The 27404-nt window shown below is 39.1% G+C and overlaps 1 protein-coding gene across 1 annotated transcript; it reads left to right on the top strand.

Annotated features, from left to right (window-relative positions):
• Positions 1 to 1397: 1397 nt before the first annotated feature.
• On the top strand, positions 1398 to 26509 carry LOC117427208 (uncharacterized). The gene is made up of 7 exons (XM_034045687.3): positions 1398 to 1767; positions 15323 to 15498; positions 18240 to 18291; positions 18478 to 18565; positions 18955 to 19487; positions 21545 to 21691; positions 24061 to 26509. Exons 2-7 carry the CDS (start codon positions 15359 to 15361, stop codon positions 24535 to 24537), a joined length of 1437 nt encoding a protein of 478 aa, XP_033901578.3. The 5' UTR covers positions 1398 to 1767; positions 15323 to 15358; the 3' UTR covers positions 24538 to 26509.
• Positions 26510 to 27404: the final 895 nt, after the last annotated feature.

Raw genomic sequence — 27404 nt, forward strand, 5'->3', positions numbered from 1 at the left:
GGCCTGGAAATGTATATTTTGAATGATGTGGTAGCGCTGCTCTGTAATCCGTCCTGGTGTTTTGTGCTGAGTCCTATCAATCTCGCCTCCCACATGGTGGAAGGTGAGTTCAGTGTCCTGTCCTAACAGCTGCTTGGCCATTTCATTCCAGATTGTCCGGCAAGTTTCTGTGCAAGCCAGCAGTTAGCAGTAACGCTATGAGGAAATCACAACTGACAACATAATTTCACTTTCCGAAATTCAGAATATCGGGATCAGCAAGTGCCATTAGAGCTGTATCTTCAAAGTGTGGAGCGACCTGTACCTTCAACTGTAAGATGGTCTAAGCAGAGGTCTTAATTAACTTCATTAACAAAACTCAGCTGCGCAGATGTACGAGGCAATCATTGATCAGTGTGCAGACCTCACAGCGTGTTATTGTCTCTTTACAAGTTCTGCTGCAAAGGGTACACGGCCAAACATACCCTAGGCACGTTTTAACCCATTAAGTGCCACTTGCAAACAGAGAGAGATCCCCACCTTGTAATTAGTCTTAAAAATAATTCAGTATCACCTTGATTTTATTTCTAGTTCTCATTACCCAGTATCTGCCTGAATAATACATTTAAAGGGTGCGCTTTCATGTCAGTTCATATGCTGTGAGGCACAATGTGTACCATATAATGCTGCTTACAGCTATACAGCATATATTACCAATCCGCATGGGAACATACATGATGGGGTAAAATGCATAGTAATGCCCTCGATGTACATAATGATAGGCAGTGAATGTCCTGTTACACATTCTCGGAGCAGAACATCTTCAGCCTTCCCTCAAGGCTGCCTGAATCCGATGCCTTTTGCACCCGAAGCATCTCAATTCTGCAAATCTGATGCAGAGGGACAGCTGAATCACACTGGAGTGTATGGATGCATTATACATGTATAGATACATCTCTATCCTTTTGCATTTTCACATTGCTATCCTGGTGAAAGTGACACAAGGTGACTTGTGTTATCCACAACGAACAAAAGGGGGCATTTCTGTCTTTCTGATTCACCCGTGTGGAAATGAATAGTGCTGAGCGTATACTGGTGTTGCATGCATACTGTATGTGGTACCTTTTGTAACTCCTATTTCTACATTCTTAAATGTATGTAAATGGTAATTGTTTAAATTGTGAGGAAACACTGCCGATCTACAGTACGTGACTTCTGAAAGACGTGAATTGTAATATGTCAGTTTGACAGTTGTAGAGAAAGTTCACCTTTTTTTTTTAAACAAAAAGCATACACTTTTTTGTATTGTACTGTAGCATATACCACCGCTATTTGACAAGAAAGAAAGACCTTACAGACCATGCATGTATCGATTTGATTGCCACAGCTCGACATGTAGACAACACATTTCCAGCAGAGGGCGCCCCTTTGGAATACAGTGCCGCTGTGCTATGTGGTCTGTTTTTTTCAATCCATCACATGGTTCTGCTGTGCTGTGGAGCGGAGCACAGATGGAACAAGCTTGTGAAACCAGAAGCAAATCTCACGGCTTTTCATGAAGCATAAACGAAAATAGATTAACCGCTCACGCTTTTTGCAAATTGAAAAGCTGGGGGAAGCAACACAATATTGCAATGCTGCATGCACGTTGCGCAAATCAGAGATTGTGACCTCCGCTAGCCGTTTGCCCGCGTACTTATTGAAAGAGCATTGAGTAGAGCGGGGTCTAAAAATGAACAAGACGAGATGCTGGGAGTCACCGCACTTTGGAAACCTTTGAGATACTGAGTGAGTACGCTGCTCAGATATGTACAGTAAAATGTTTATGTTCGGTTTTGCTTATTTGCAGTGTCGTGGTGTCTGTATATTTGTTCAGTTTGCCAGTTTGGATAAAGAAAGTTTGAACTGATGCGACTTTAAGCGAATTTAATCATTTTTATAAATACATCCGCGCTGTGTATGTTTATCGTAGTTAACTTATTTAACAGCATTCTCAAATAGAAACGGCTATGTTTTTGTTGTGTTCATATTATGACATTTAGAATCTGAACAAATTGATGTTCAAGTATTTAATGAAGCAGCACTTTATTTAATTGATGATAAATCCTAGGTCGAAAATGTATACTGTTCACAGACTATGTCGATATAAATTGATTTAATTGGTTATTCTCATCATCACAAACCATTAGATCCAGTTATTACATTTTTGCAACAATTTGGTAAGCTTTACTGTTTGTACGGTACAATATAATAATAATAATAATAATAATAAAATATTTTATATCTGTGTTGCAATGTAGCTGTTTCGCTTTGATTTTGACCAGTTCGTTGCCAGCCTTTGATGATCCGTGGAATAATTCTTAAAGGGTGATGCATTTCTAATGTTTAATAAGTGAGAGCGTTCTTTAAATAATACACATTATTATTATTATTATTATTATTATTATTATTATTTGTTTATTTAGCAGACGCCTTTATCCAAGGCGACTTACAGAGACTAGGGTGTGTGACTTGCTCAGGGTCACACAATGAATCAGTGGCTGAGGTGGGATTTGAACCGGGGACCTCCTGGTTATAAGGCCTTTTCTTTTACCACTGGACTACACAGCCTCCTTAACATAACAAATTGACGTGTAAGTCAGTTCATAAGGGCATGCTACTGGTCTTGTGTCAGGTCATCACTGCTCACCAGAACATGCCTCTTTCGACTCGAGTAGGAATGTGTTCTGGTTTAATAAAATAGATAGCATTTTTAGAATTTTTGTGAGATATTTGTAAAAATTAAAAATCAGTTTCACGAAATATGTACCATTTAACTGCTGGATAGCAAAATATAATACTTTTTTTTTAACCTGGGTAACAGATTAATATAATAACAACCTAAAAATAATACAATAAAATATTGGAAAAAAGCAGTAATTTCCATTTACAGTACGTTTGCATATTCAAGCTGTTCTTGCTATCAAACAAGCAGTATTATTTTGATCAATCAACATTCACAGTCGCGGGGAATCCATGTAATATAATTACACTTTTTGTAATTGTGATAAACAGGATGACGCAGGAGATTATTATAGAAAGACTTGAGCGCCCGTGCTGCTAGGCACCAACAGTATAATCCCACCACATTCTTAATACAATGCGAGCATGGCCCTGTGAGACTGCGCTTAATTACAACAGAGCGCCAGTTCACATTCAAGCACCAGGAAGAAATAATGTATAGCTGGGGGATGAAATGGAAGGTTTCACACAGGAGGAATGGTGCTAGCCTCTAGACTGTGTCACCCATGCTTGCAACACGAGTGAAAACACCAATGATCTCCACTCCTTTAATCAGGTTCAGCTTTCAGTGCAGTTTAATTCCATGTATTCATTTACTATTTAATAACACGTGGGATCTCATTTTCAAGAGGGACTTCTTGGCAAGCCACAGTATATTTAGCACATGTTCTGTGTTCATTCACAACAATCAACACACACTGTTGATAGCGCACAGTAGAAGTCTTTGGAAATGTGTAAGTCGCTATACCTGACTGCTTCAGCAATCCTGCATGCATGAGGAATCTGAAATGCAAAGATCATTAATTCCCTAATTCTGTACATGCTGTTACCTTTGCAGCACACAGATATTTGGAAGAAAGACATTGTACTAGTTGTTGTGAGATATAATAATGATTTTCCTTTCAAAGCCTGGAATTCTGTAAGCATCTCCCCATACCGTATCATGAATACATTATCACGTATAGAAAAACAAAAAATCTTGATTTATGCACAATTTATAATACAGTACAGTATTGACAACCCAGCTATACAAACACATCTATACAAATTGAAACAGTTCATTTTTTAAAAAAACAGCTTCTGTGCTTTTCACAGAACAGTCTTGCTTTAGGCCTAATGAGTTACTGCTGTAGGTATCTGTTCTGACATTGTGGGAATTATTTATAGTTTTTATACGTTGGTGAGTGTGCCTTTTTAAATAGATGTTCTGTTTTATTGAGAGGTGGTTTGGGTTTATTTTACTCACGAGACATTTCTCGGCTGCAGTACAGTGCTAGGCTATATTCTGCATTTCTTCAGCCAATTTAAAATGGAAGGATATTTCAACATTCATCTGAAAAATCCGCACCACTGAAATATAGCCGTCTGAAAGTTAAACGATTCGATGTAAAAAATAAATAAATAATAATCCAGCATACAATTTCAACTACGTAAATGTATTTTTTTTTATTTCAAGCCTTTAGCAATAAGAAATTTAGTGACCGGAACCAACGTGATAAAATGAATTACAGTGGACCGAAGCAGATGTGGTCGGTAGGTCTGCTTGCTTCTTCAAAATCTATGATCATGCTTTTTGGGAACAAAATGCAGTGACTGTAAAATGTGTTTTAATAATTAATGAAAGCACCAGACAGGCAGGCAGGCAGACAGGCAGGCAGCAAGACTTCCCTTGTTTAAAGTATGCGAGTGCAATGAGGTGAACGACAAACACCTCGGACTGATATTGCAACACATCTCAGCATTGGCATCCTGGTGGTGCAATTTAGGATGGGTGTTCAGGTGGCAAACTGTTGGGAAAATGACTAGAAAAGCCAGGCAGCTTTGGCGGTAAAAGCCACATGTAACTCTACTGAAGTGACTTGTTTCTTATGATTCCTTATTGCAAAGCTTCTTCCAGACAGGGGAAGTGTACCGTAACAAACATACAAAATTAGCCCCTAGGAAGAGTATGATGACAAAGTACACTATGATACAATGCAGTGCAATGTAATGTAATACTCAGTTTGGAATGTCACATTCCATCTAGAATACTTAGATACTGTATGAGTGTGAAATTATTTTATGTCCTATGATACTACATACTGTAGGTTACATTATTTGAATTTTGTTTTGTTTTTCTATGATATCTGACCCAAGATCAGTGGATTTAGAAAAACAAAGGACTGACGCTATTGTTTTGTGTGGCGCCTATAAATATCAATCATTTTGTTGTTCTCAAGAGATTCCGCTGTTATTGCAGAGTGCTCACACAGGCATCAGAAGTTCCTTAAATGTGCATGAGGGTCTGTGCTTCCTATCAGTATGTATAAGGGTCACACTCTTCTTGAAGAGCTGGATTCAGAGCTTTTGCATTTGGGTACAGTACAGATAAGAGGCAGATCAGCTGAACAACTTCACGTTTATTTTCCTGGCCGTGATGCTTCTATGGGCTAGCTTCTCTAAATCATTCATAAGTTCCGAGGCCAGAGATCCCTTCGCTGGACCCAAGGAAGAAAGTTTCAAGCCTGATCTGGGAACAAAGCCCTTATTTGTTGTCATCCTGCTGAATTTGCCAGGGATCATCGGGGAGAACAGCCAAGAGTGCTTTAGATGCTTGTTTTCCATCTCGTTTGAATCTTATCCTGCTTCCAGAAGGACTCTTTGTAACAGAGCAGAGAAAAGCTCGAGGGAAACGTGTTTTAGAGGCCTGGTCTGGTTTGCACGTCCGAAGTACAAAGCACTGAAAATACAGGCCTTCAGAAGGAGCGGCTCAAAGTCTTGTTCATTGTACTGTAAGTACAAATTTGACTGCGTTAAATACTTGGATATAATTAAATACAGTGGAGCGCATGCCTCGTTTTTGAAGTGTCCGAAATGATCTTCTGTTGTCATTTATTTAACCACTGTAACCAAATTAATGAAAGGTGGGGATCAGACTATTTTCATCTTTTTAAGCACCCTCCATTAAGTTGTTTATTTTATTTTTGGTTTTGACATATACATTCAGTTTATTAACCTCACCCACTATAGCCGTAGATTTTATCAGAGTCCATAGATCTCATGTATTGTCTGTCAGGCTACATACACACAGGGGGTGTGAATGTTGTGGCTTAGGCCTACATTTCCTGGCTTTTATGAAGTTTAAAAAATATGAACACCTGTCATTTCTGATGTAATAAAACAAAAACAACATGAAAATGATATCTTTTCGTGTAAATAATGTATGTTTTCGATAATAACAGTCTTTGCTTAGCTGTACAGTTCCTGACACAAATTACTACAAAAACAGACATATATTGAGGATAGTTGCTATATATCCTAATGAAGTTCTGCTGCGATTTTGTGTTTCCGTAGCAGTTAGCCTGTATGAATGTGGATTAACCTTTAATAACATTACATTAATGAGACCCCTTCAACATCGGGAGGGGGGGAGGGGAATACATTTCATAATATTTAGATGAAATGATTAATTCTCTTTTAATCTTTTACATTTTTTGTGTGGTTGTATTTTTTAACCCTGGGGAGTACTTTCAGGTTTACAGAATTCTCAGGTGTCCCTAGATTAACCTTCCCTATCAGTAAATTACACTTGAACTATAATCTCAAGTGCATTAAAGTAAGAATTGCATAGAGATCAAATAACTGATCATAAATAGGCTGGAAATGTGCCAGTAAGCCCCAGGCAGGGTTAAAGTGATTATACCATCCCTTTACAGGATTCAAAACTGACATTCTCATTAAACCAGTGAATGTGGGAAAGTGCTTTCACAGAAACATTTTGCAGGGCTTTTTCCATGCTAATACTGTGCATTCACTGTGATTCATCTGATGCGAAAGTTGTTTATTTTGGGACTATTGATAATGATCTGGGCTGTTAGTGATGTTACGTCAGTGCCCATCAGTGTTGTTGACTGCCTGTGGTTTGGCTACTCAATCATTTCACTGTCTGAATGCACTGTTAGTTATTAAGTACCTGACATGCAATTAATGTAGATAATATTTGAACAGTGGTTCTCAAGCTTCTCAGAGTCTAGTTCTGAATGTAATCTAGTATCATAGGACATGTTTCTCCATCATATCCTAACCTTAACCCCAGTTAAATACCTGTTTACCTTTGAATGACGGCACATGTTTTGAGCATTAGAGGGGATATGTTAGTCTGCTGTACTGAACTCTTAAACTTGATCTCGCTAGATTTGATTCAGAACTGGAGATAATCTGTGCTATGGGGCGCCAGTGTGGAGTAGTGGTTAGGGCTCTGTACTCTTGACCGGAGGGTCGTGGGTTCAGTCCCAGGTGGGGGACACTGCTGCTGTACCCTTGAGCAAGGTACTTTACCTAGATTGCTCCAGTAAAAACCCAACTGTATAAATGGGTAATTGTATGTAAAAATAATGTGATATCTTGTAACAATTGTAAGTCGCCCTGGATAAGGGCGTCTGCTAAGAAATAAATAATAATAATAATAAAGTTCCTTGTTTCTGTCCCAGTGTTAAAATATTTATACAAAAATGTCGCTCTGTGCCTTAATACTAATGGTCACAGCTACATGTACACCAGCATATGCTTTATGAAATGTGTAGTTTCTTCTTTATAGAATCTGTCATATATAACAACGGAACTGTGTGTTTTTTCTGGTCCATATAAATCTAATTGATTCCAGTTTTTAGAAAGCATTCTGTTTGTGTATAATACAGTAACAGTAATATACTGTAGTGCCAGACAATAGGGTAAGTAGTCCACTTTATGTAGATGTGAACTCAATAAGGGACCAGAAAACCACAAGATATATATTGCTTATATAGTGAAGAGGACAGATCATTAACTACTCTGTGCAAGGAACAATTCCCTCTTCACAGAGCCCTGCACAGAGCTGAGATTTCCTTTGGTCATGGAGACTGCAGAAATGCTGAGTGCTGCTAATACTTCCACGTAAGGGAAGTGCTTAATTGGGCCTTCCACCCCCTTTGAGACGGGGGGGGGGGGGGGGGGGGGTTCGGTTCAGTGCGTGGCCTTTGCTAATCTGCTGGGCGGTCCCATTGAGAATGAGCTGTTAATACCTTCACCAATGTAGACAATATTCCCAAGACTCTCCTAGTGATATTCTTACAGCTGTTTGATCTTCCTACAAGCTGCAATGGAACACTGCTAGTCCTACTTAAATACAAGTTAAACACATAATGTGTCTTCAACTTCCACAAGGGGAGTGCAACGCACTGCAAACAGTTTGTAGTTTTAAAATGATGACTTTCATTTGTTCGAATACAAGTTTTGGGATTGTGAGCTTTTAACAATGTCGGTGAATCTGCTTCTAGAAGGTTTAATGCATGAAAGAGAATCTGCATGAAACTGTATTTGTTTTGCTTGCTGTGCACTATTAGTAATTCATGATGCAATAAATCCATTTTGATGCAATATATCCATTTTGATGAGTTCTCACAGAAAGCACTGTAGAGTGCAAATTACCATAGATGCGTTCTATCTGTATGTACTAGTACAGCGTTCTTAGCACATTCGAATGCTATTCCAACAAAAATGACCTTTGAAGACACTTGAAGGGTGATTTTGGGGGAGGTGAGGAAGCATATTAGGGTTGCACAGGTTTCAGTGCTCAGTGCAAAGCTGGTATGCTGCACTATAATCAGCCTTGATATTTGTAATGTTTTGAAGTGTCTTTAATTTTCAATTAGAGCTATGTAATGCATCTTGGAAAGTTATCCCTAGATTCTATATATAATAATCATATTAACCACACAATTAGCTTCCTCCTCGTTTACAACCAGAATTCTCCAGCACCATATGTCTGTGTATGTGTGTCTGTTTACTTCAAACCTGACATGAAAAGAAACACGCTTGTTCTTATGAACAATAAGTGCTGCATGCTCAGTGTCTCTCTGCAAGACGCAAGGATGTGGGAGGCATGCCACAGACAAACAGCCCTGCCTTGTGTGTAACCTACTTTTCAGGCTGAGCTGTGAAAGACCTGCCTAAAACCGCTCTGACGCTCTGTGTCAGGGTTTCCTGGAAAACAAACTCAGTGTGCCTTATCTGCTGCAGGCTGCAAATGAAAGAAACCACCAGGCTGCAGGTGCAGACTGCAAGACCGTACCGAACAGGTTGAGTCTTTCAGATGTACACCAGGGCTTTGCAAAGCAACACAGGGCTGCACACATGCCCTAAGAACAGAAAGATATGCGCACTTCAGACCTTTCAAAGATAAGTGTGTAAAGTATCTCTCTTCTGGAATAAGTGCTGAACATAGTTAAGGTAATTATGTTTTATGCTGCAAAGAGATACCTATGCCATGTCTTCATTGAGGTGTAACGACAGTAATACCCTCCACCCACCTGTGCTCAACGTGCTGTCTGACCAGCAGAACAATCTAGCATTAAAAAAAAAGGTCATTTTTACCTTTTTAGTCTTTGCAGAAAGTAGAGTCTCCTGTCAGTGTGTGTTCTCTCGGTTTATTCTCTAAAAGAATAAGTGAGCTGGTATTCACCTTTCAGGGGAGCCAAATATAGATAACGTCCAACTACAACAACCAAAATAAGACTGTATGTTGTTCAAGGTAGAGTAGAGAGTGTGACACCTTCCCCACAAAGCAGCCACTGATGATCTTTCCATGACACAGTTAGGCATTGGTCTGTCTCCAAGCAGGGAGCTATCCATCATACAGAGTGATTCGCTACCTGGCAGTCTGTTGTCTATAAAGCCCTGGACACACTGCCCGATGTGATCAATAGCGATGTGATTTTTCAGTCGCATCGGGCAGTGTGTTCTGCTTTGCAATGCGATTTTACAGGTCTCATCGGTTTCGGATTCGGATTCATTCAGCTCACAAAGTTTATACCCACTCGCAAGTCTCAAGACATCGACCAATGAGTTCACCGCGGTAGAGATATATATATATACACACACACACACACACACACACAAGGTATTCCATTGGTTTGTATACAATGTCCCTGCCGATATCTTTTGAAAAAAAGACCCATAAGCATTGTACTTTTTAACTGTTACTTAATATTTATAGAGTACTTAAAAATTGCTGCTAGAACCATGCTGCATATTTATTTATTATTAATAGTGCTTTCATTAAATTATACCATGTCACGTTTTTTTTTTTTACAATGAAGGGAAAACAAAATATAAGCATTTGGGCGACACAGTATATGTCCCCATCATTTTAAATAAAAACGTGATTTGATATAATTTAATTATAATGCTATTATAGGTCTTGTTTTCAAAAGATATCAGCACGGACATTGTATACAAACCAATGGAATACCTTGAGAGTGTGTGTGTGTGTGTGTGAGTGTGTGTGTGTAAGTAGGTATAGATATATATATATATATATATAGATATATATATATATATATAGCCTTATATTTTCGCCTCTAGACTTGCCCCCATTGCCGCTGTACTGACATCCAGGGCAGATCAAGCATCAGGAGAAACTCACAAATTGTGCGACATGATCTCCTCCATGGAGATGTGACGATCGCATCAGGCAGTGTGTTCTGGGCTTTAGTTAGTTAACACATAGTGAGGCAGCAGCTCCAACCAGTAATAGAGACGTCAAATCATGAATAAAAACACACTCCAAATAATCATACTGCCCAAAAGCGGTGCAAGAAAATATCCAACACCCTTCATGATGAGCAGTGTGCCAGAAAGGTGCTCATTAAAATAATCATTGCTCTACAATCATTCAGGTCTCTGGAAGCTTTTTGTAATGTTTTTCTTTCACTATCCCTCAACCGTTTAATATCGCTCTGACTGGTTCTTATTGTACATACTCAATTAGTGTGGGTTTTTTTTTTATTTTTTTTATCTGGACATAGACATATCCGTCAAAGTGTCAGCGCCATCTAGTGACTACCTCTGTATTGCCAGCAATACAAAAGCAAACTTTACCCAGTAAGTGTTCACTAGATATCGTTGGCACGAGTAAAAGCTGCAGTTCTATTCAGGGTGGCTGGTAAAACGAACAGTACCTGTTATGAGTAACTGCAGGAGGGGAGGACGAGGGAAACGGAACCGTAAAAACCAACTTTAATTCACAGGAAACCGAGAGTTGGCAAGTCACAGGGTGTGTAAGACAAAGGATGTGGCAAGGATAAAAATAAACACCACTGGTTTTAAAGTACCTTTTAAATAGAGATACCAGTCTGCGATTTTGACATACAGCTTTCTGTTGAATTTTATGCTGTTTGCTGACTAATGGTTAAACCATCAGTTTGTTTTAAAAGCACACTCCATAGGCCCCTGTTTGATACAACACACCAGACTCTTTTAAAAATGTCATTATATTCCAGAGAACTTGGTGCAGAAAGTAGAGCACATTAATCGTTTTTATATTGCATCTAGGTTGTGGATAAAGAACCACAACATGAGGTTGGTTCCCATATAGCCAAGGTAATGAGCATTATCATTGGTCTGCCTTCGGTTTTTAGCTGTATCTAATAATCGCTTTTTCAATTGTGGTGCAGCATGATAGATATTTCTTAACAGTCGAGAGTGTGTGGAAAGGTCACTGTGACATACTTTTTCCTGAGTTCCGGCACCTGATTGGATGAGTTATTGTAGTCTGTATCTTGGGAGCCATTTGATGCACACCTTTTGTTAAAAACAATTCACAAATTCCAAACTCTATCATAATCCCCGCGACCTTGCCAGCATTAGGTTCACTGCCAAATTCATCCTGAAAAGTCGAATTTCTACATCGTGATGGGGATTATAGTTCGACCTGGGATCCCAACGCATAAGCTGCAATTTGTATAATAAAGAATGATTCATTTTGAAATGGGGATGATCTAATGGTTTATACTGCAACATGTACCCAGTTATGGAAAATGATTCGTTTTGCTGTGGGTGTAAATGTGAAACACAATGTCACAGTGTGATGTCAGTTCACATAACAATGGTGTGTTTGTTCAGTCTGAGCTCAGTTTCAACTCATTCCTGTTCAGGTACTGTATATAGCTACATGCCAGCGGAGTACCAGACTAAATACTGAAATGTAGTTAAGAGAGGGCGTCTTTGGGCAGATTCTATTACAAGCTTTAGCAGTCTTCCCTTTTACTGTCATTATAAACTGAATTTCCAGTAGTGTTCACACTTGATTAAAAGGAGGATGTATTTTTATTTTTTTGTTGCTGTAATCCTTTATTAAGATCAGATTTGCTTTAAAGTAAATTGGTAACTGTGCAAAAAAAAAAGTCTGATTTTCTGTAGCAGTAACAAAAAGATGGATTTCAACTTTGAATGAAGTTTTGTTACTGTCTGCTTCTCACTAGTAGGTGATATTCATAACAGGGATGCAACATACGCAAATGAATATGAATGAATGTTAAATGAATAATGCAAAACTATTCATCGTCTTTGGCTTACTGAATACATAATCTATCTTGAACCAAAATTGACTAAATGGATTGTTTGTGTAAAATAGTCTTGATACTAAAATGAACTCTTGATGAATACAGCAAAATAAAATGCAAAAGCAGGATTTGGTATGATGCTAAAATCCTGATATTGCACTTTTTATTAAAACAAACTGTAAGCCTGTAAGGTTTCTGTTCTTCATTAAATTACCGCTTGTACAAGCCCTGCTTAGCTTTCATTAAAACGTATCTAAAACATTTACATTTGAAATAGAAGTAGCACCAACTGGACTCTTCCCTTGATCAAAACTGGTACCTGTGGCATTTCAATCACAGGGTACATTGCACAACCAGAGCACCTTCAAAGCAATTCCAGTATAAGGTGGTGCAACAGCACAGCAGCTGGAAAGAATGCAGTGTTCAGTGTTCTGTTTCTTGGTGTTCTCGGAAATGTTTTTCTAAAGCAGTGTAACATGAATCACATAGCACCTTTCAAGTAGAAACTGTACTGAACCGAGATCAAACAGCAGTGGGCCAGGTCTTCAGGTACGTAGTGAACAGTGGAAATGTAGAGGCAGGGACTAGTTCCATAACATGGTTGTGTACAGATTTTTTTTTAAAAAATTTTGCAGATGAAAACTTAATCAGTTTATTACAGGAGAATTTTCTGTGACTATTTCCTATATTTTTTATAAATCATACCATAACAAAATTACCAACACAGGACAAACAGGTAACTTTTAAAGCTAAGCAATCTGCACCTGTGGCATGCAGACCCAGTACCAAATAAAGCCTTGTTTTTAAGCTTGTATATAAATTCAGAACACACAGGAGATAATATAGTAAGATATTACTGATCCCACAGTCCGGATGTATCAGTCTTAACACGGATATGCCACACAGTTTGATACGTTACGCACTATTCTTAGTACAGAGAAATTCTTTTGTTTTATAAAATACAATCGACTTATCCCTGCAATGATTGCTTTTTGTAAACTTGTTATTCTTATTAAAAAAATAGTAATATTTATTAATTTACTATTTTTAACTATTAACATTATATTTATGTTCAAATGCCATATTTAATTATCAATACATTGATTAAAAGTGGGGAAAAAAAAGGAATTGGTCATTTCTGAAAAAGCAGAATTTGCTATTCCCCAGAATGTGAAATCATTAGCCTCACATCACTATAGTGACACTACATTTGGCTGAGATATGGACGGGTATATCTTGAGAGCCAGTTGTCCTTGTTCATGAATCTATACCTGGGCATTTGTTATGAAAAGAATGAACAATTGTGTGATATGACTCAAGTGTGTGCTGCAGGAACAGAATACGCTTTAATTAAGCTGTAGTTCCCATACTTGACTGAAGGTGCCAGTACAATATATACAAATAAATACTGCAAAATCAACATACCAAATCAAGATGCTATATACTCTAACCTTTTGAAAACTTCTGCTGAATTGTAAGTGAATTATTTAATGCAATTTTAATATTCTCTCTCTCTCTCTCTCTCTCTCTCTCTCTCTCTCTCTCTCTCTCTCTCTCTCTCTTTCTAATTTGTGTAGTGTAAGATTTGGTTTAGTTACAGTATCAGTTATGCAGAAGAGTATGTCCGGATGCATCTGATTTATACAGCCAAGTTGCAATCACAATTCCAGTAGATCATTGTACAGGGTTTAGATCCACTAAGCCTGTGCGGGACATTCGGCACAATTTATTTATTTATTTATTTATTTTAATTTCATTTATTTGCACCTTACGTCATAGACCCCAAGGTGCTTTACAGAAAACATAATACACACAGCATAATAAAACACTAAAATAGCATAACAAAGACTATAATAAAAACACTATTTTAAATAAAAGTAAATACATTTCCAATCATGTATATTTAAAAAAACAAAACAGTAATAATGGATCAATAATAAAAATGTAATAAATAATAAAAAGGCTTGCATATATAAATAAGTCTTCAGTCTTGACTTAAACAGCAAGACTCCAAGCTTCTCTGACAAAAAAAGGCAGAGAGTTCCATAATGTAGGAGCCTTATAAGAAAAGGCCTTTCCTCCCATACTGTTTGTATTTACCCTTGGAATAACCAAGAGCCCTCATCCTGAGATCTAAGATTCTGCTTAGGAATGTATGGGATCAACAGCTCTTGTAAATAACTGGGTTCTAATCCATTAAGGGCTTTATAAGTTAAAAATGAAATCGAAACTGCACAGAAAGACAGTGTAAGGAGGCCAAGACAGGAGTAATAATGTTCACTTTTTCTGGTTTTAGTTAGAATTCTTGCAGCAGCATTCTGAATAAGCTGCAAGCGAGACACCAAATACTTAGGAATCCCAGAAAAAAAAAGTGCATTACAGTAGTCGATTCTCAGTTAAACAAAAGCATGCATTAGCCTCTCAGCAAAAGATGCTTTAGTCATTTTCCTAATATGGGACTCAAATGATAAACAGGATCAAAAAAAGACTCCCTTGCAAGTTTTAGTTCTGAGGAAAGGCTGCTAAGATTTTTATATGTCAACATGTTTTTATTGTCACTGTGCTTGAGTACACTTTGCTTTTACACTGTGGTTTGTAAATAACTTTACTTCTGATGCAGTTTGGAAAGCGTTAATAGAAATCATTAAGTAATACAGTGAGCTTCAGTTCCCACCAGAACACATTAAGGAAACATGTTGCTAACAGATGTTCTGTGATTTTTTTTTTGTTTTGTTTTGAAAGCATAGAAATTGCCATTTTCAGTGGGACTGGAGTGCAATTAAACAGCATTAATAAATCACTAAGCATGTGATGTATATCATATTCCAGTTAACAGCTGTTTGCAGGATGGGTGTGTGTAGGTGGAGTTAAGACAGAAGACAGGCTACAGTAATAGTGGGTTGATATGATTCAGAGCAGGAGGCACAGGGAGGGGGGTATGGAGAAAAAAGATGGCCCAGTTTTTCTTCAAATTGAAAAACAAAAACTATTTGCATAAGGTCCTAAAGAAAATATCTTCCTCCTCTTAACCATATCCCTTTATATTTATACAGTAGCCTATGTAGTACTCTTCAGAAACAATTAATTAATTCTCTTAGGGTTCGGGGCAAAATAAAGATTAATTAACATCAGTAGCCTTTTGTCTTGGTAAAAACGGGATGACTAAAGTACTCTCCTAACGTTTTTTCCTATTTTATTTTCAGTTCTTGGGAGTAAATACTTTTGAGTGGAGTCTATCCATGGCCTCTTTGCTGACTGGCTCGAAGGGAACCCCAGTGTCTCCCTCACACGGCAAGGACCTGCTCCTGGGGACTGTCGCTGCCGCCTCTGCTTTCCTGGTCGCGGCTCTCATTGTACTGCTGTGTGTAGGATGCAAAAAGTAAGCAGACACATTTTACCACCTATATCGTGTTACTGTAGGTCAGAGGGTGTCCAGTCATGGTCATGCAGGCCCATTCCATCCAGGGTTGATAGGTAAAATGCTGTAATTAACTACTTCAGGGTCTGTATGGAGGTTTAATTTGATCCATTTATTAAACAATTTAGAACAGGGTTGGAACAAAGACCAGGAGTGGAAGGGCCAACTTTGGACACCCCTGCTGTAAGCCTTTCTTTAAAACACCAAACTTAAACTAGTTATGCTGGCAGTGCAGTAATGACTCGCGTTTTTATTGTGCTTGTCCTCATACACTCTCCTAATAGTCACTTGATACTGGCACTTCCAACACCACATCTGTAATTCTGGTTAGCATCCCCTTTGGTGGTTTTCTTGGGTGATTTTTGATTCACAAATGATTCTGCTCAAGTTAAATATGTCTGTAAAGCCACAGCCAGTAAGCTCAGGTCTTCAGTATAAAGGTGTCCCCCTCTGCAACCACACATTACAAAACAATGCAGTGCTTCTTGAAAGAGCTCAGCTCCTGTTCATGGACTGTATACAAGATACAACTTAAGAACGATCACAGCCTACAATTCACTGCAGATTCATGGGGGAGAATGTGTGCTTGATGTGAAGCTTCACCTCCTGTTAGACAGAGGCATTCCATGCCACTTGGCAAAGATCAAACACATTTGTTTGTGGTCTTGTTGCTGAGACTGGAATACTATTTCATATGAACCACAACTGACTGAAGATGATTTAATATGTTTCACATTACTGATTTCAAACCAGGGACTGTTAATTTGAACGTGAGATCAATTTAATTTAATTCTCCTGTTACTGTATACTGTCAGTAACATTCAGATCAAACCCCAGAATAGCTGCCAGTGGATTTTTTGATGCTGGTGTCTGTTAATGTACAGCATTGAGAAAACACTAAAGATGCCAGTCAGGGTGTTATCAAGTTGCACTCGGATTGACAGGAATTGGCGCTTCCAGTTATTTAATATTTTGTATCATATATAACATTTAGTGGAGTTTAAGCAAAGGCACTGATTTCAAAACAAAGTAGATGAATTTTGAGTGTTTTGATGGACTACTTTTCTATGAGGCTAAAGCCTACTTTTTTTTTTTTTGTTATCGGTGGGTGGGAGAGATAGGGCGTTCCAAATGGATTGGGAGCAATCCAGTTTGCACCAAGTTGACGATCTGAAGATTTTGGCTGGGGACCCATCCTAAGCCCTGTATTGGCCTGCAGAGTTAGGGAGGAAAACTGTCTGGGGATAGATAGACCTGATCAGCGACCCCTACTGGTCAGCAGACATATTGGCTTAACAGCAGGATCAGAAGATGAGAATCTGTCCTCCTGATCACAAAGTGGGTTTCATTGGACAGTGTCCTTTACATTATAGGTAATTGACGGCAGTGACAGTTAAAGGCAATACCAGCTACAGAGGCTGGTAATGCTATTATGAACCACAACTGTTGTGTATATCATTTGTACTGTATTAAGTTTTGGAACTATGCCACCTTTACAGTGGGAATTTCAAGATTCTGAGCTTAGTGGGCCACATTGCAGGAATTTAGATCGCTTGACATTTTGAGTCTTGTTACAACTGCTGGCTGCTTCAGTGTAACTATCGGTTTTTTGTATCGTTTCTGAACAAAGAAGTTTGACAATCATTCTGTGGGCTTGTGTCCAATGTTCTTCCAATAAAAACTGAACGGCAGTACAGTGCTGCAAAAGCTGCTGCTGGCATCATTACACATGATCTGTCCGGTTTTATTTAAGCTGCCAAGCTATTGGCAAGTCTAGTCGGTTTGCTTTGGAATGTAGACTGCTGCCAAGCTACTTTTCGAGGCTTTTGTTCTGAATACTTTTAGCTCTGTTTTACTGGAGGCCAGAACTGAAGCCTCAGATGTTGCAACAGCTAAGATGAGATTGGGTGTGGAAATCGGTAATGCATTGCGGGGTCTGCATCATTAGCTACAGTACGCTGGAGATGTCAAGGGCTGAACTGTCAACATGTTCTCACAGCAGAGGAGAACATCCTATCTCGATTGGTAGTTCAGGCCCTACAGTGGTTCTCTTCACTGTTGGCTTTCCCCTTCCACATTAATGTAAAAAGACGTAAAAAGCCATTCTTTGAAGTAGAAATACTTCAGAGAATGGCACTGCCAGAATATTCGTTATGCTCATTTTCATTGGCGTTGTCGAAAGCTAACCTAGGCCCGGATTGCCTCACAGTTTTGTGCATCACAGCCGTACCCTTTGTTTTAGTTCAGGACTGGGTGTGTTAATACTCGAATGGGAGACAGCCAGCAAATGCCAGCTGTTGCAGGAAGTGGTATTGATGCTAGGGGGCACTCTTCTCTCTGGCCTTGAACTTGTCCAATGCCTCAGCAAAGTGTTCAAAGGCCCAATAGTGTTTGAGGTGCCGACCCTGGATGAGTTGTGATACTGAGGCCTTTTTTTATTGTGGGCATCCGAGCTCCCTGTGCACTATTTTAAACAGCAGGGATGTTTCAATTCGGTCCATGCTAATCTCCCCCATCTTTACTGTGTAGGGTTTCTCTGGTCTTCAGTACAGTTAGCACATTATTACAGTGTTGTAAGATACACTACATATGTAATAAACGTCCATGTAAATAATTCCTGTATACATTACTAACTAAATTCAGTTAGTTTGCTCTCATTTTGCTGAATCTAAAACATCTCTTGATCTTTTTTTATATTTCAGGAAAGGGAAGACAAAGAAGGTCCCGATTGATGGGGTGAAACTGGTGGACATGGTATGTTAAAGTCAACTGTAATGTACTGTGCTGTATCCCAGTAAACATCCCCCACGTCCGTGTCCTATTTGATCCTGTTGTACTTTCATGAACAGCTATTCTTTTATCTAGTGTCCGTGGCTGTTCTGTCCTAGGTATTTCGAAACAGTCTGAAAGCTCTTATTGTTCCTGTTCTTTGTTCCACAGTCTTTGCTCAGACAGACACAACTCCGGTCCATCAGCAAATCTGATACAAGACTTCATGAGATGAAGAAGATACCGTGCAATGGGAAAAGTAAGAACTGTTTGAGTTGCAATGAGGTTTGGAAAACAGCAGATTCATTAAGTCACCATGCATATCTTTAATGTAGAGCATTACAACAGCCGTAGTTGGGCTGTAGTATTGATTTGACATGGTTTCTATGGAAAGCATCAATGAACTATAAGTTGCGTTGTTTTAGAATTCTTTGAATTGTATTTACATTGTAACACTTTCATTTAAAGTGTTCAGAATTAAATATACAGATTCCACACTTGGTCTTATGAACAGCTAATGACAATGTGTGTTTTTATAGCATTAATTACCATACGCTTAGTAACTGCACTCTAACGACACAGTGATGTTCGTATGTGCCGTGTAGAGTTCCTCTTATCTCAATGCTTGTGTGCTTGTTTCTCTTTCAGAGGGTACCAGAAACCGGCCAGTCAGCATGGACCTGCTCAATCTCCCGAGCCGTCGATCTGACTGGGATTTGAGATATCCCCAGAACAGGCAGCTCCCCACACTCCCGCTGAACCCCGGCGAGGACAAAGACCACACGTATTCAGAGGTGGGGAGGCCCTCGTCTCAGCCCCACTGCCCTGAAGACGCCCTGTATGAGAGTGTGGGGGGCAGAAATGAGGCAGGAGCAGCAGCAGCCACCACCGCCGTCCAGCCCAAGCATCTGAAACAGCCTCCCCAGAGCCATGGGAACGGCAGTATGGCGCTCTCTCCTAGCCAGGAGCCCTGCAGGCAGGCTGAGGACTCTGTGACCGCAGAGTATGCCTGTGTGCGGAAAGTCAGGAAGACCGATAAGGCCCAGCAGCTTGAGAACAGTGCCAAGCCAGTAGAGCAGGAAACCCGCTACTCAAACCCAGAGATGCTCCCCGGTCAACGCAAACATGATCCCTCAAGGATAAACGGCATGGACGCTTTCTATTCACATTCCTTCCCAAAGGTGGGTTTCTGGTGTGTCAATGTCATGGTGGCATAGGTAGGATATCCAGAACCCTACAGCCCATCAAGAAACATGTTGTTGTTCTTCTGGCTTGCCTGTTGATTATCAATCAATTATTCTGGGATCTAAAATAATTTATTTTACTATCTGATTAGGCAATAATGCCGACCGTAACAGGCATAGATATTAACGATTGCAGCAAAGCTAGATCATTGACTGCAGCGACGTTCTGAGCGAGGTTATGGCAGCTGCAAAAAGTATTGCTGCTATTATAAACCTTTTTTAAAATGCAGGATTTTGTACCGCATCACATTAGAATGCCACAGTCTAAGCTTTCATTACAGGACAATTCAAAATTCTTCTGGTGGGATAATATTTTCTGATCCCTGCAAATAGAGAAATATGACATTTATTTAGAGCTTGTTTGTTGACAGTTAAGATCATGATGGCTAACCGCCAAGTAGCACAAGGCACATCGGCAAGCAATTTCACAAAATAGTTGAGAAGCGTGTGTACAAGACAGTTTGAACTGTGGGAGGGATTGAACTGACAGTATAATACAGAAATCAAGGTTCTTTCAGAAAGGACCGGATTTGGGGGTGCGACAGTATCAACCAAAATAATTGCCATAAACAAGCTGTAACTGTCTAGCTTTGTGAGTGGTGCTGCTTTGAGGTTGTATGCATGTTTGTTTTTTCTTTCTCTCTAGTCTCCACTGCCCATTAATTCAAGTTGACTAGGCATTAAAAAAAAAGATTGACAAATCTAGCATTATCCCCACTTCCCTGTGTCTTAATGGGTTGTAATCTAAGAGCATCAACATTTTATTTTTTTTGGGCAGTAACGTCCACCAGAGGGCAGTGACAGTTATTCAGGGAGGCAGGCTGTGCTTTATATTTGCTCCAGGTGTGGTTGTCATGGCAAATTTCGTCCCCCTCCCCGTATGAGTCATGTGGCGATTTTGTTTCACGATTCAGCGTGAACAGAGTAAAAACAAATATATGTTTGTTAATTGATTTAAATAAAATGAAAACATATTTTTATTCTGTAGCATATACATTTCATAGACAGTGTATCAAATTCACTTGTGTCTTCTGTGCAGTGCAAGTTAGTCAACACACTTGATTGATTATGTACTGTAGATACAGTGCTTGGAAGGCTGCCATTATGAATTTGCTGTGTTACAAGCGTCAAAAAGATTTAGTATGGCATACAAATACCTCATTGATTATAAGAATAATAAAATCCATGTTATTATAGGTTTATTGACTGAGTAAGTTGGTCTCTTTGTGCTGCTGTTGTGCTAGAAACTTCATTGGAGAGCAATAAATGAATCGTAATACTCCACAAATGCTAAATGTCCATGTCTGCCTTCTTCTCAAAGCTGTATAAATGGCTCCTATGTATGTTTGCTGGACCCTACTTTCTAAATGTGTTCCAAGAAGCAAGCACTTTTAAGAGGTCTATCCGGAGTCATGAATAGATGCCCTTTGTGGCTGAGTTTGTTCTTCAAGGTCTGACATTGAAATTTATTGTAAAAAATACAAAAATTCAAAAAAGCAATGAAGACTGAATTTCATTTCTAGCTTCCACATGGTTTGAACTATAGGATCATGCTTTGTACATGATGTCTGTGTAAAATGTACCATAACCTATTTAACCCTAGCCACTGGATGTGGAGCACTGTTTTCTGGGTCACCGATGATAAATATGTATTCAGCAGCCGCTCTAATGGTTTTGTCAGCCTGAAGTATGAAGATGCTGGTAAATAGGAAAATAAATGTGTCGTCATGTAACAGTACCTCTACACACGTATGATACATTTCATATTGTGCGATGAAGAATACAGATGCACAACGTGGACTAACTTTGCTTCAGTGCACCCATTTTTTCAAAACTTTATACTAGCAGAATGAGTTTTAGAAAACATGGTGGAAACTGCACTGGAACAAAACTTTAGTTAAATCTGACCCTGTGTTACCTCAATACTAGTACCACGGATCTGCTGTGACAACAGAGCTGATCAGTGTTTGCTTCATACCCACTTTGTGATGCAGGACTCTGGCTTTGTGGGCAATGGGGAGCAGTATATCTGGAAGCCCCCGGAAGAAGATGGTGACGGATCGACCCTCTATCCAGGAAATTCAGGGGTGCAGAACTTCTCCCATGCTGACCTAACCCCAGGACCTGCCAATCCAGATGAGGTCAGTGCTTCACTGAATTACTTGAAGCTTAATATTAATGCCATGTCACAACACGTTTAATGGAGCAGTGCAGTTTACTGCTATTTAATTACAGAGTGCTTTCCAGTTCTCTGTTAGTTGTTACTGTAGGAAGACCCTGGCTAAATTCAAATACAGGTCAAATACATACTTATATAAATCTATCTGTGCTGGATGAATTAAGAGAGAAACAGTGTCATTCTCTAAAAGCCATCTGGGTGGACAATATCGTCTCTTCCAGCCCATTGCAGTGGAAGACCTTGTTCCATCCAAGTCCTTGATTTTTGACTTGATCTACAAGAGGGTCAGTTAAATAATGAGTCTGGAAATGGAATGGACTGGAATAACCAGTGTAGCCTCCCCCTGCTCTAAGCCTTTAAGATTTGGACAGCCTGGAATGTTACATTAAGTGGTTCAATCCTGGCACATACAGTACAAGCCTGGTTGCATGTGTTTAAGGCTTTCACTGCGGAGCCAACCAGCCAAACTGTTCTGTTTGTTTTGCATGATATAAAAGGATCTCTGAAATGGACTGACTCTGGGGAAAATCATTTCAAGTTGCAACATGCTCTTCCGTCAAGCTCATCCTGTGCATCATTTGCATCCCATTTAATCCACGCATTAGGCATCTAGAAATGTGGTCTAATTTGTCTGAAGTACCGCTGTTCTGTGCTCAGACTTGCCCATGTTTTGTGTTTGTCATATCCTGTTAATATGGAAACAGTTGAAACCATACAGTATTGTTAACATGGTGGTAGGTGAGTCTGCCACTGATATCCGCAAGAACAGAAGAGAATAAGCCTTTGTTCCTAAGAGATAACAATGTGGTAGCCTAAACCAATTTTTACTGAGAGTGCTTAAATCTATAGCTGTGAATTCTACTGGGTACTCCCAGACACATGTTTGGACAACAAATGACTAGAATGACTAGCATAAACATGTTCTATCCTAGTGAAATAACAGTAATACTGAATGCAAGTATATATTTGTGACTCACTTCTTTCTTCATATTAAAAACCACAGTAAGTCCAGCTTTTTTTTCCCATTTGCTCTGACCTCTCAAGCATCAGCAATCTCGGACAGCATGTGAGTGGAAGATGACGAGATACAAGTCATGTTTGACAGCTGCTCTGCACTTACTAAATATGTTTGTCTTGTGATTTCCTGTTGCACGGAGGCAGTGAAGCACAAAAGTTTAAACCCTTTCTGGTTTATCAGTGTAACCATAATACAGTTGCACAGTTAAGCTTGATGTCTTTAACATGGAACGCATGGACCCGGTCTGTTGTTTTCTAGCACGATTACCTGAAAAGCATGGCTGGAAAGTCATAATAAAAAAATCCAATTATTTTAAAGTGTTAATATTTACTTTATGTGCATAAATTCCTACCTTAGGTCTCCTGTATAACTTTTAAAAGGACGCTTTTACATTCTTTTGGTAGAGGCCATTTTGAGCTCCCAATAAAATCAATAATTTATTAAGTGCATGCTGAAACACATATTTCAATTGAAGACCCTGACCTTTTAAAAAGCATAGATCAATCTTTCAGAACCCAGAGTTCAGAAGCCAGCCTTTTTTCACAGTGATTGATGCTATCTGGTGCCCTGGCCTGTATTTATTGCAGGTTGCATAACAGCCAAATTATCATGGCCCTGTAAAGAAATGCCATATTGTAAAATAGGCTTTGTATAACTGTCCAGATTTTATGCAGGAGCGATAAAAGAAAAATACACGACTTACACAGCTAGCAGCGTGATTGTTTTCCCACTACTTTCCTATATAATCTTGTCGTATGAGATCCTCTAGCTGTCTCCTTAAGAGACAGTTATCTCAGATCACTTGATGATTTAAACCGAGAGCGCTTTGTTGGATTTGTAAAACAAACAAACGTCTTTTGCTGCTATTGCATTTAATTATGATCATTTTTTTCAACTCACATGGGAGTCTTAAAGAACTGTGGTAGAAGATGACACTCTAGTAATTAGTTTTACATTTTTAATGCCACTAAAGTCTAATGCGTCTTAAGTCCCTATGGGGTTCATTGTGTAACACTGCATTAATAAGCTGTGTGATGTCATTCTTTTTGAAAGTATCCAATTATCAAAGTGTAACTGGGAAAGCTCCCTACAGTGCGGTTTAAAGAAAATGTAAAGGTCTCGTTTTTGTGTGCTCATTTTTCTCATCTGCTTTGAACACCAATCTGTATCATTAGCCTTTCAACTCTTTTCTCTAAAAGCACTGCAGCTAACCCATACTGTCGTTAATCTGTACAAAACAATATGGTGAATGAAATAGAAGAAATCAGATTGTGGATTGTATCTAAAGCTCTTTCTGTTTCCTCTCTTCTCAGATATCAGACATGTACTCGAAAGTGTGCAAACCATTCAAGAAGAAGAGACCTCCCGCCTCCCCTCCAGTCCCATTCAATCAGGGAGCCCAGGAGAACAATCCACCCCAGAACCAGGGCTGGTCAGCAGAACCACAGGAGGGCACGGGGCATGGCGTCGTCCGAGCCCAAGCGTGGGTCGGAGGAGCCCAGGCAATGAAACCCAACGAGGACCCCAGCTACGAAGCCATCAACGAGAACGCCTGGGTCAGGAACGAGGAGACGGACCCAGCGTACGAGTCCATCGATGCCAACTGGAAGAGAGAAAAAAACCCTGGCCCCCCGGCAGGCAAGAAGATAAAGAACAGGGCACCGCCGAGACCCTGCTCCGACGAGAACTTGTACGAAAACATCAGTGACCTGAAACAAGGAGCCACAACAAGCACCACAACAGTCTTCATGTTTAACGATGGCATTGAGATGTACGTGACGGGACTATAGTGACCCACCAAAAAAAAACAAAATGATAATCATCCACTCTCAACACTTGTGTGTCATTCTCGCACTTTGTTAATCACACTCAAAAAATCTCTTGCAATGCACAGCCGAATAGTGAAAGTAAAGTTCCTCACCTGCATTTACTTGTTGTCGTAACAGTGAAGAGACACATTAATAATGCAATGAGCAGCGGTGGTTTACATTGGATTTAGATTCATTCTATCAGAGGGCCAAAGTTGGGTAAGGGTTGACTAATGAGTGGGATCTGTTTTTGAGTACATTTAGGACACATTGTTATACTTCAGATGCTGTTTTTGAGAAGGAAGTGCACTGTAACAACTGCATGTTAGGTATGTGTGCATTTCACTACACTTTTCTACTGGCTTGACAAGGTTTCTTAACTTTAAGGTGTAAAATTCACTCAGAAATGCCCTTAGTGGCTAGTCAGCCCCTGCAGTTATCACTGACATACCCGTCATCTGACTGTGAAGTGTCTGCATGATGGATAATCCTTCCCAGGTCAGGATGCGATTCCAGGCACCTCTGCCACACATTGTGGGTAGCCTGTGGATGAAGGGAGGATTCCAAAGACAACGGTTTATGTGGAGGACAAAATTACAAGCATGAGTGATTTTTTGGAGACTGGCCCTCCTTGGTCAGTACCCAAAAATCTGTTTTATTTCCATTATTTGCAAACAAAATATTTTTTCTATTTGGCTTATGAAGAGGTACAATAAGCAAACCTACAAAAAAAAAGAAGCTCAGGGAAAGAATAAAAAATGCTGTACAAGGAAGAATTGATAACAGGATTATTCTTGAAAGCAAGATGCTGTATTTTGCAATGTACTTTTTTGTCCCTTTAGTCAAGGTTACAAAGCACTGTATATTTTCTATAAGCACTGTTTTTACAAACAATAAGTAAAATAATAATAATATTACTTTACACAACAGGCTGAGGCACTGCCATGCTTAGGTATATTATATTTTTGTTACCACTCTTAATGCCAGTTGCTTGCTTAAACATGCTGCATGCCCGTACCATACTGTATTATCACACCACTTGATGCAATTGAAGTATTAGATTGCAATTTCAAGAATACTGTACTAGGCTGGATGTAGGCACTTTTCAGAGTTCTCTCTTCCTCCAGTCCATCTAGATGTTTCATATCTCCAATCATTTTTATTTTATAGTTCTTTTTTTTTTTTAATTATTTGTGATCACTACAGACCTTGGCTGGGTTTCAACCACAGACCAAGAGGTGAAAGGCCATCCCAGCCCTTAATGTGCTTTAAACACACAGACAAGAACCAGCATAGAAAACACAAGGAGATTCTCATTCTTTAAAGCAACACTTGCACAATGCAGCATGACACCTCCCTCGATGCTATGGTCTATGTCTTCTTTGACTGCCTGATGGTTAAGTTTTTGGGTGTTTCTGAAATGCAGTACTCTCTAAATCACTAGTTCATGGATTGTTGGATTGCAGAAGGAATTCTACAGCATACAGTAAAGTCTGGGAGAGGGGGGCTGTATTTAGATCGACTGCTGTTTAGATTATTGAATTATACTTTTATAATGATTTTCATAAAGTATTCTGTATTTCTTTGAGTAGATGCTGACGTTTTCGTTTAAGCTTTCAGTTTCTAGGTAAAAGGGTAATGTATGTGTTTTGCTGAGAGTTGGCGCTTTGTACATCCTGGACATGAATCTTTTAAGTGTTCAAATTCTGTTCAATGTTTTACTTCTTTTACTTCTTTTTCCTTATTGCAAAGCAATGTTTAAACCTATTGAAATAAACGAGGCAGCTCTGTTCTTCTGTTAAATGTAAAAAGTAAGTGAAATTAAGTGCTTATGTGCAAAAGATTGTAATGGTTTTTTTTTTTTTTAGATATATTGAAAAGTATTTTAATTATTTAAAAAAAATGTGGATGCAGTTTATACTTTTGTAATAAAGTAGCACCTTAAAACTGTGAATATACCAGATGTAAAATGTGTACTGGGCTATCTGGTGTGGTACAAGTAAATACACTGGGAGGTGCTTAGCTGAGTGGGTTTTAACTGTTCCCACAAATGTCTTGCTCCATAACCATTCTGAAGACAATGCAAAACAGGCCACTTTCCAAAGCCTTACACTGAGCATGCTACACTGATGAAGGCACTAGCCAAAATGTGATAATCACTTCATTTATAGGATACAATCCAGGGTGATTCCCTGGTGCTGTAAAAGGCTCTTTAAAAAAGGGTTTCCTGGCAGGGTATTGGTTGATAAAATCAAGCCCTTAGTTTGGTTGTAAGTTTTCACTTGAAATTCATCAAATTTTTAAATGTATACAACAACTAGAATTTAGATAGGAATCTATGTCATACAGGTGAGTATTTTTCAGATGTACATTCCTTTAGTAAAGTAACATAAGGTCCATAACATAAGTAAAGAATGTTGTTTTTTTAAAGGCTAGACTTTTGTTAATGAAACCGTCTGCAATGTATAACAGTTTTATAAAATATCAAAAGCAGACTCAAACACTCAATAGTTTGTGTGTCAAAGCTTTTTGGATATGGCTCATAGCAGGGATAGCCAGCTTTACTTATTTGCCCCCTGCAGTAGAATCATTTTCTTTATATGTATTGTCTATGTATTGGCTTTATACTTTTTTTTCATATTGCTCTGTGTTGACACGTGTTTCTTTATTTTATCCCATGTTTCAAGGAAGGAGCGTTTTCTATTTCATTTATTTTAAATGTGTTACTGCGATTACGTGTGGTTTAACATGTTTCAGATGCTATCCCAGGGTGATGCAGTATGCAATAAATTCACTTGTTACACAATTACAGGCTTGCACAGCAGTATCACAGGACTAAAAGTGCAAAC

Source organism: Acipenser ruthenus, chromosome 29 (assembly GCF_902713425.1).
Source record: "Acipenser ruthenus chromosome 29, fAciRut3.2 maternal haplotype, whole genome shotgun sequence".
Lineage (NCBI taxonomy): Eukaryota > Metazoa > Chordata > Actinopteri > Acipenseriformes > Acipenseridae > Acipenser > Acipenser ruthenus.

Coding starts and splice junctions, on each gene's coding strand:
- LOC117427208 (XM_034045687.3), top strand. CDS start 15,359: ATGGCCTCTTTGCTGACTGGCTCGAAGGGAACCCCAGTGTCTCCCTCA. Junction 15,499..18,239: donor CTGTGTGTAGGATGCAAAAA/GTAAGCAGACAC, acceptor TTTATATTTCAG/GAAAGGGAAGACAAAGAAGG. Junction 21,692..24,060: donor GACCTGCCAATCCAGATGAG/GTCAGTGCTTCA, acceptor CTCTCTTCTCAG/ATATCAGACATGTACTCGAA.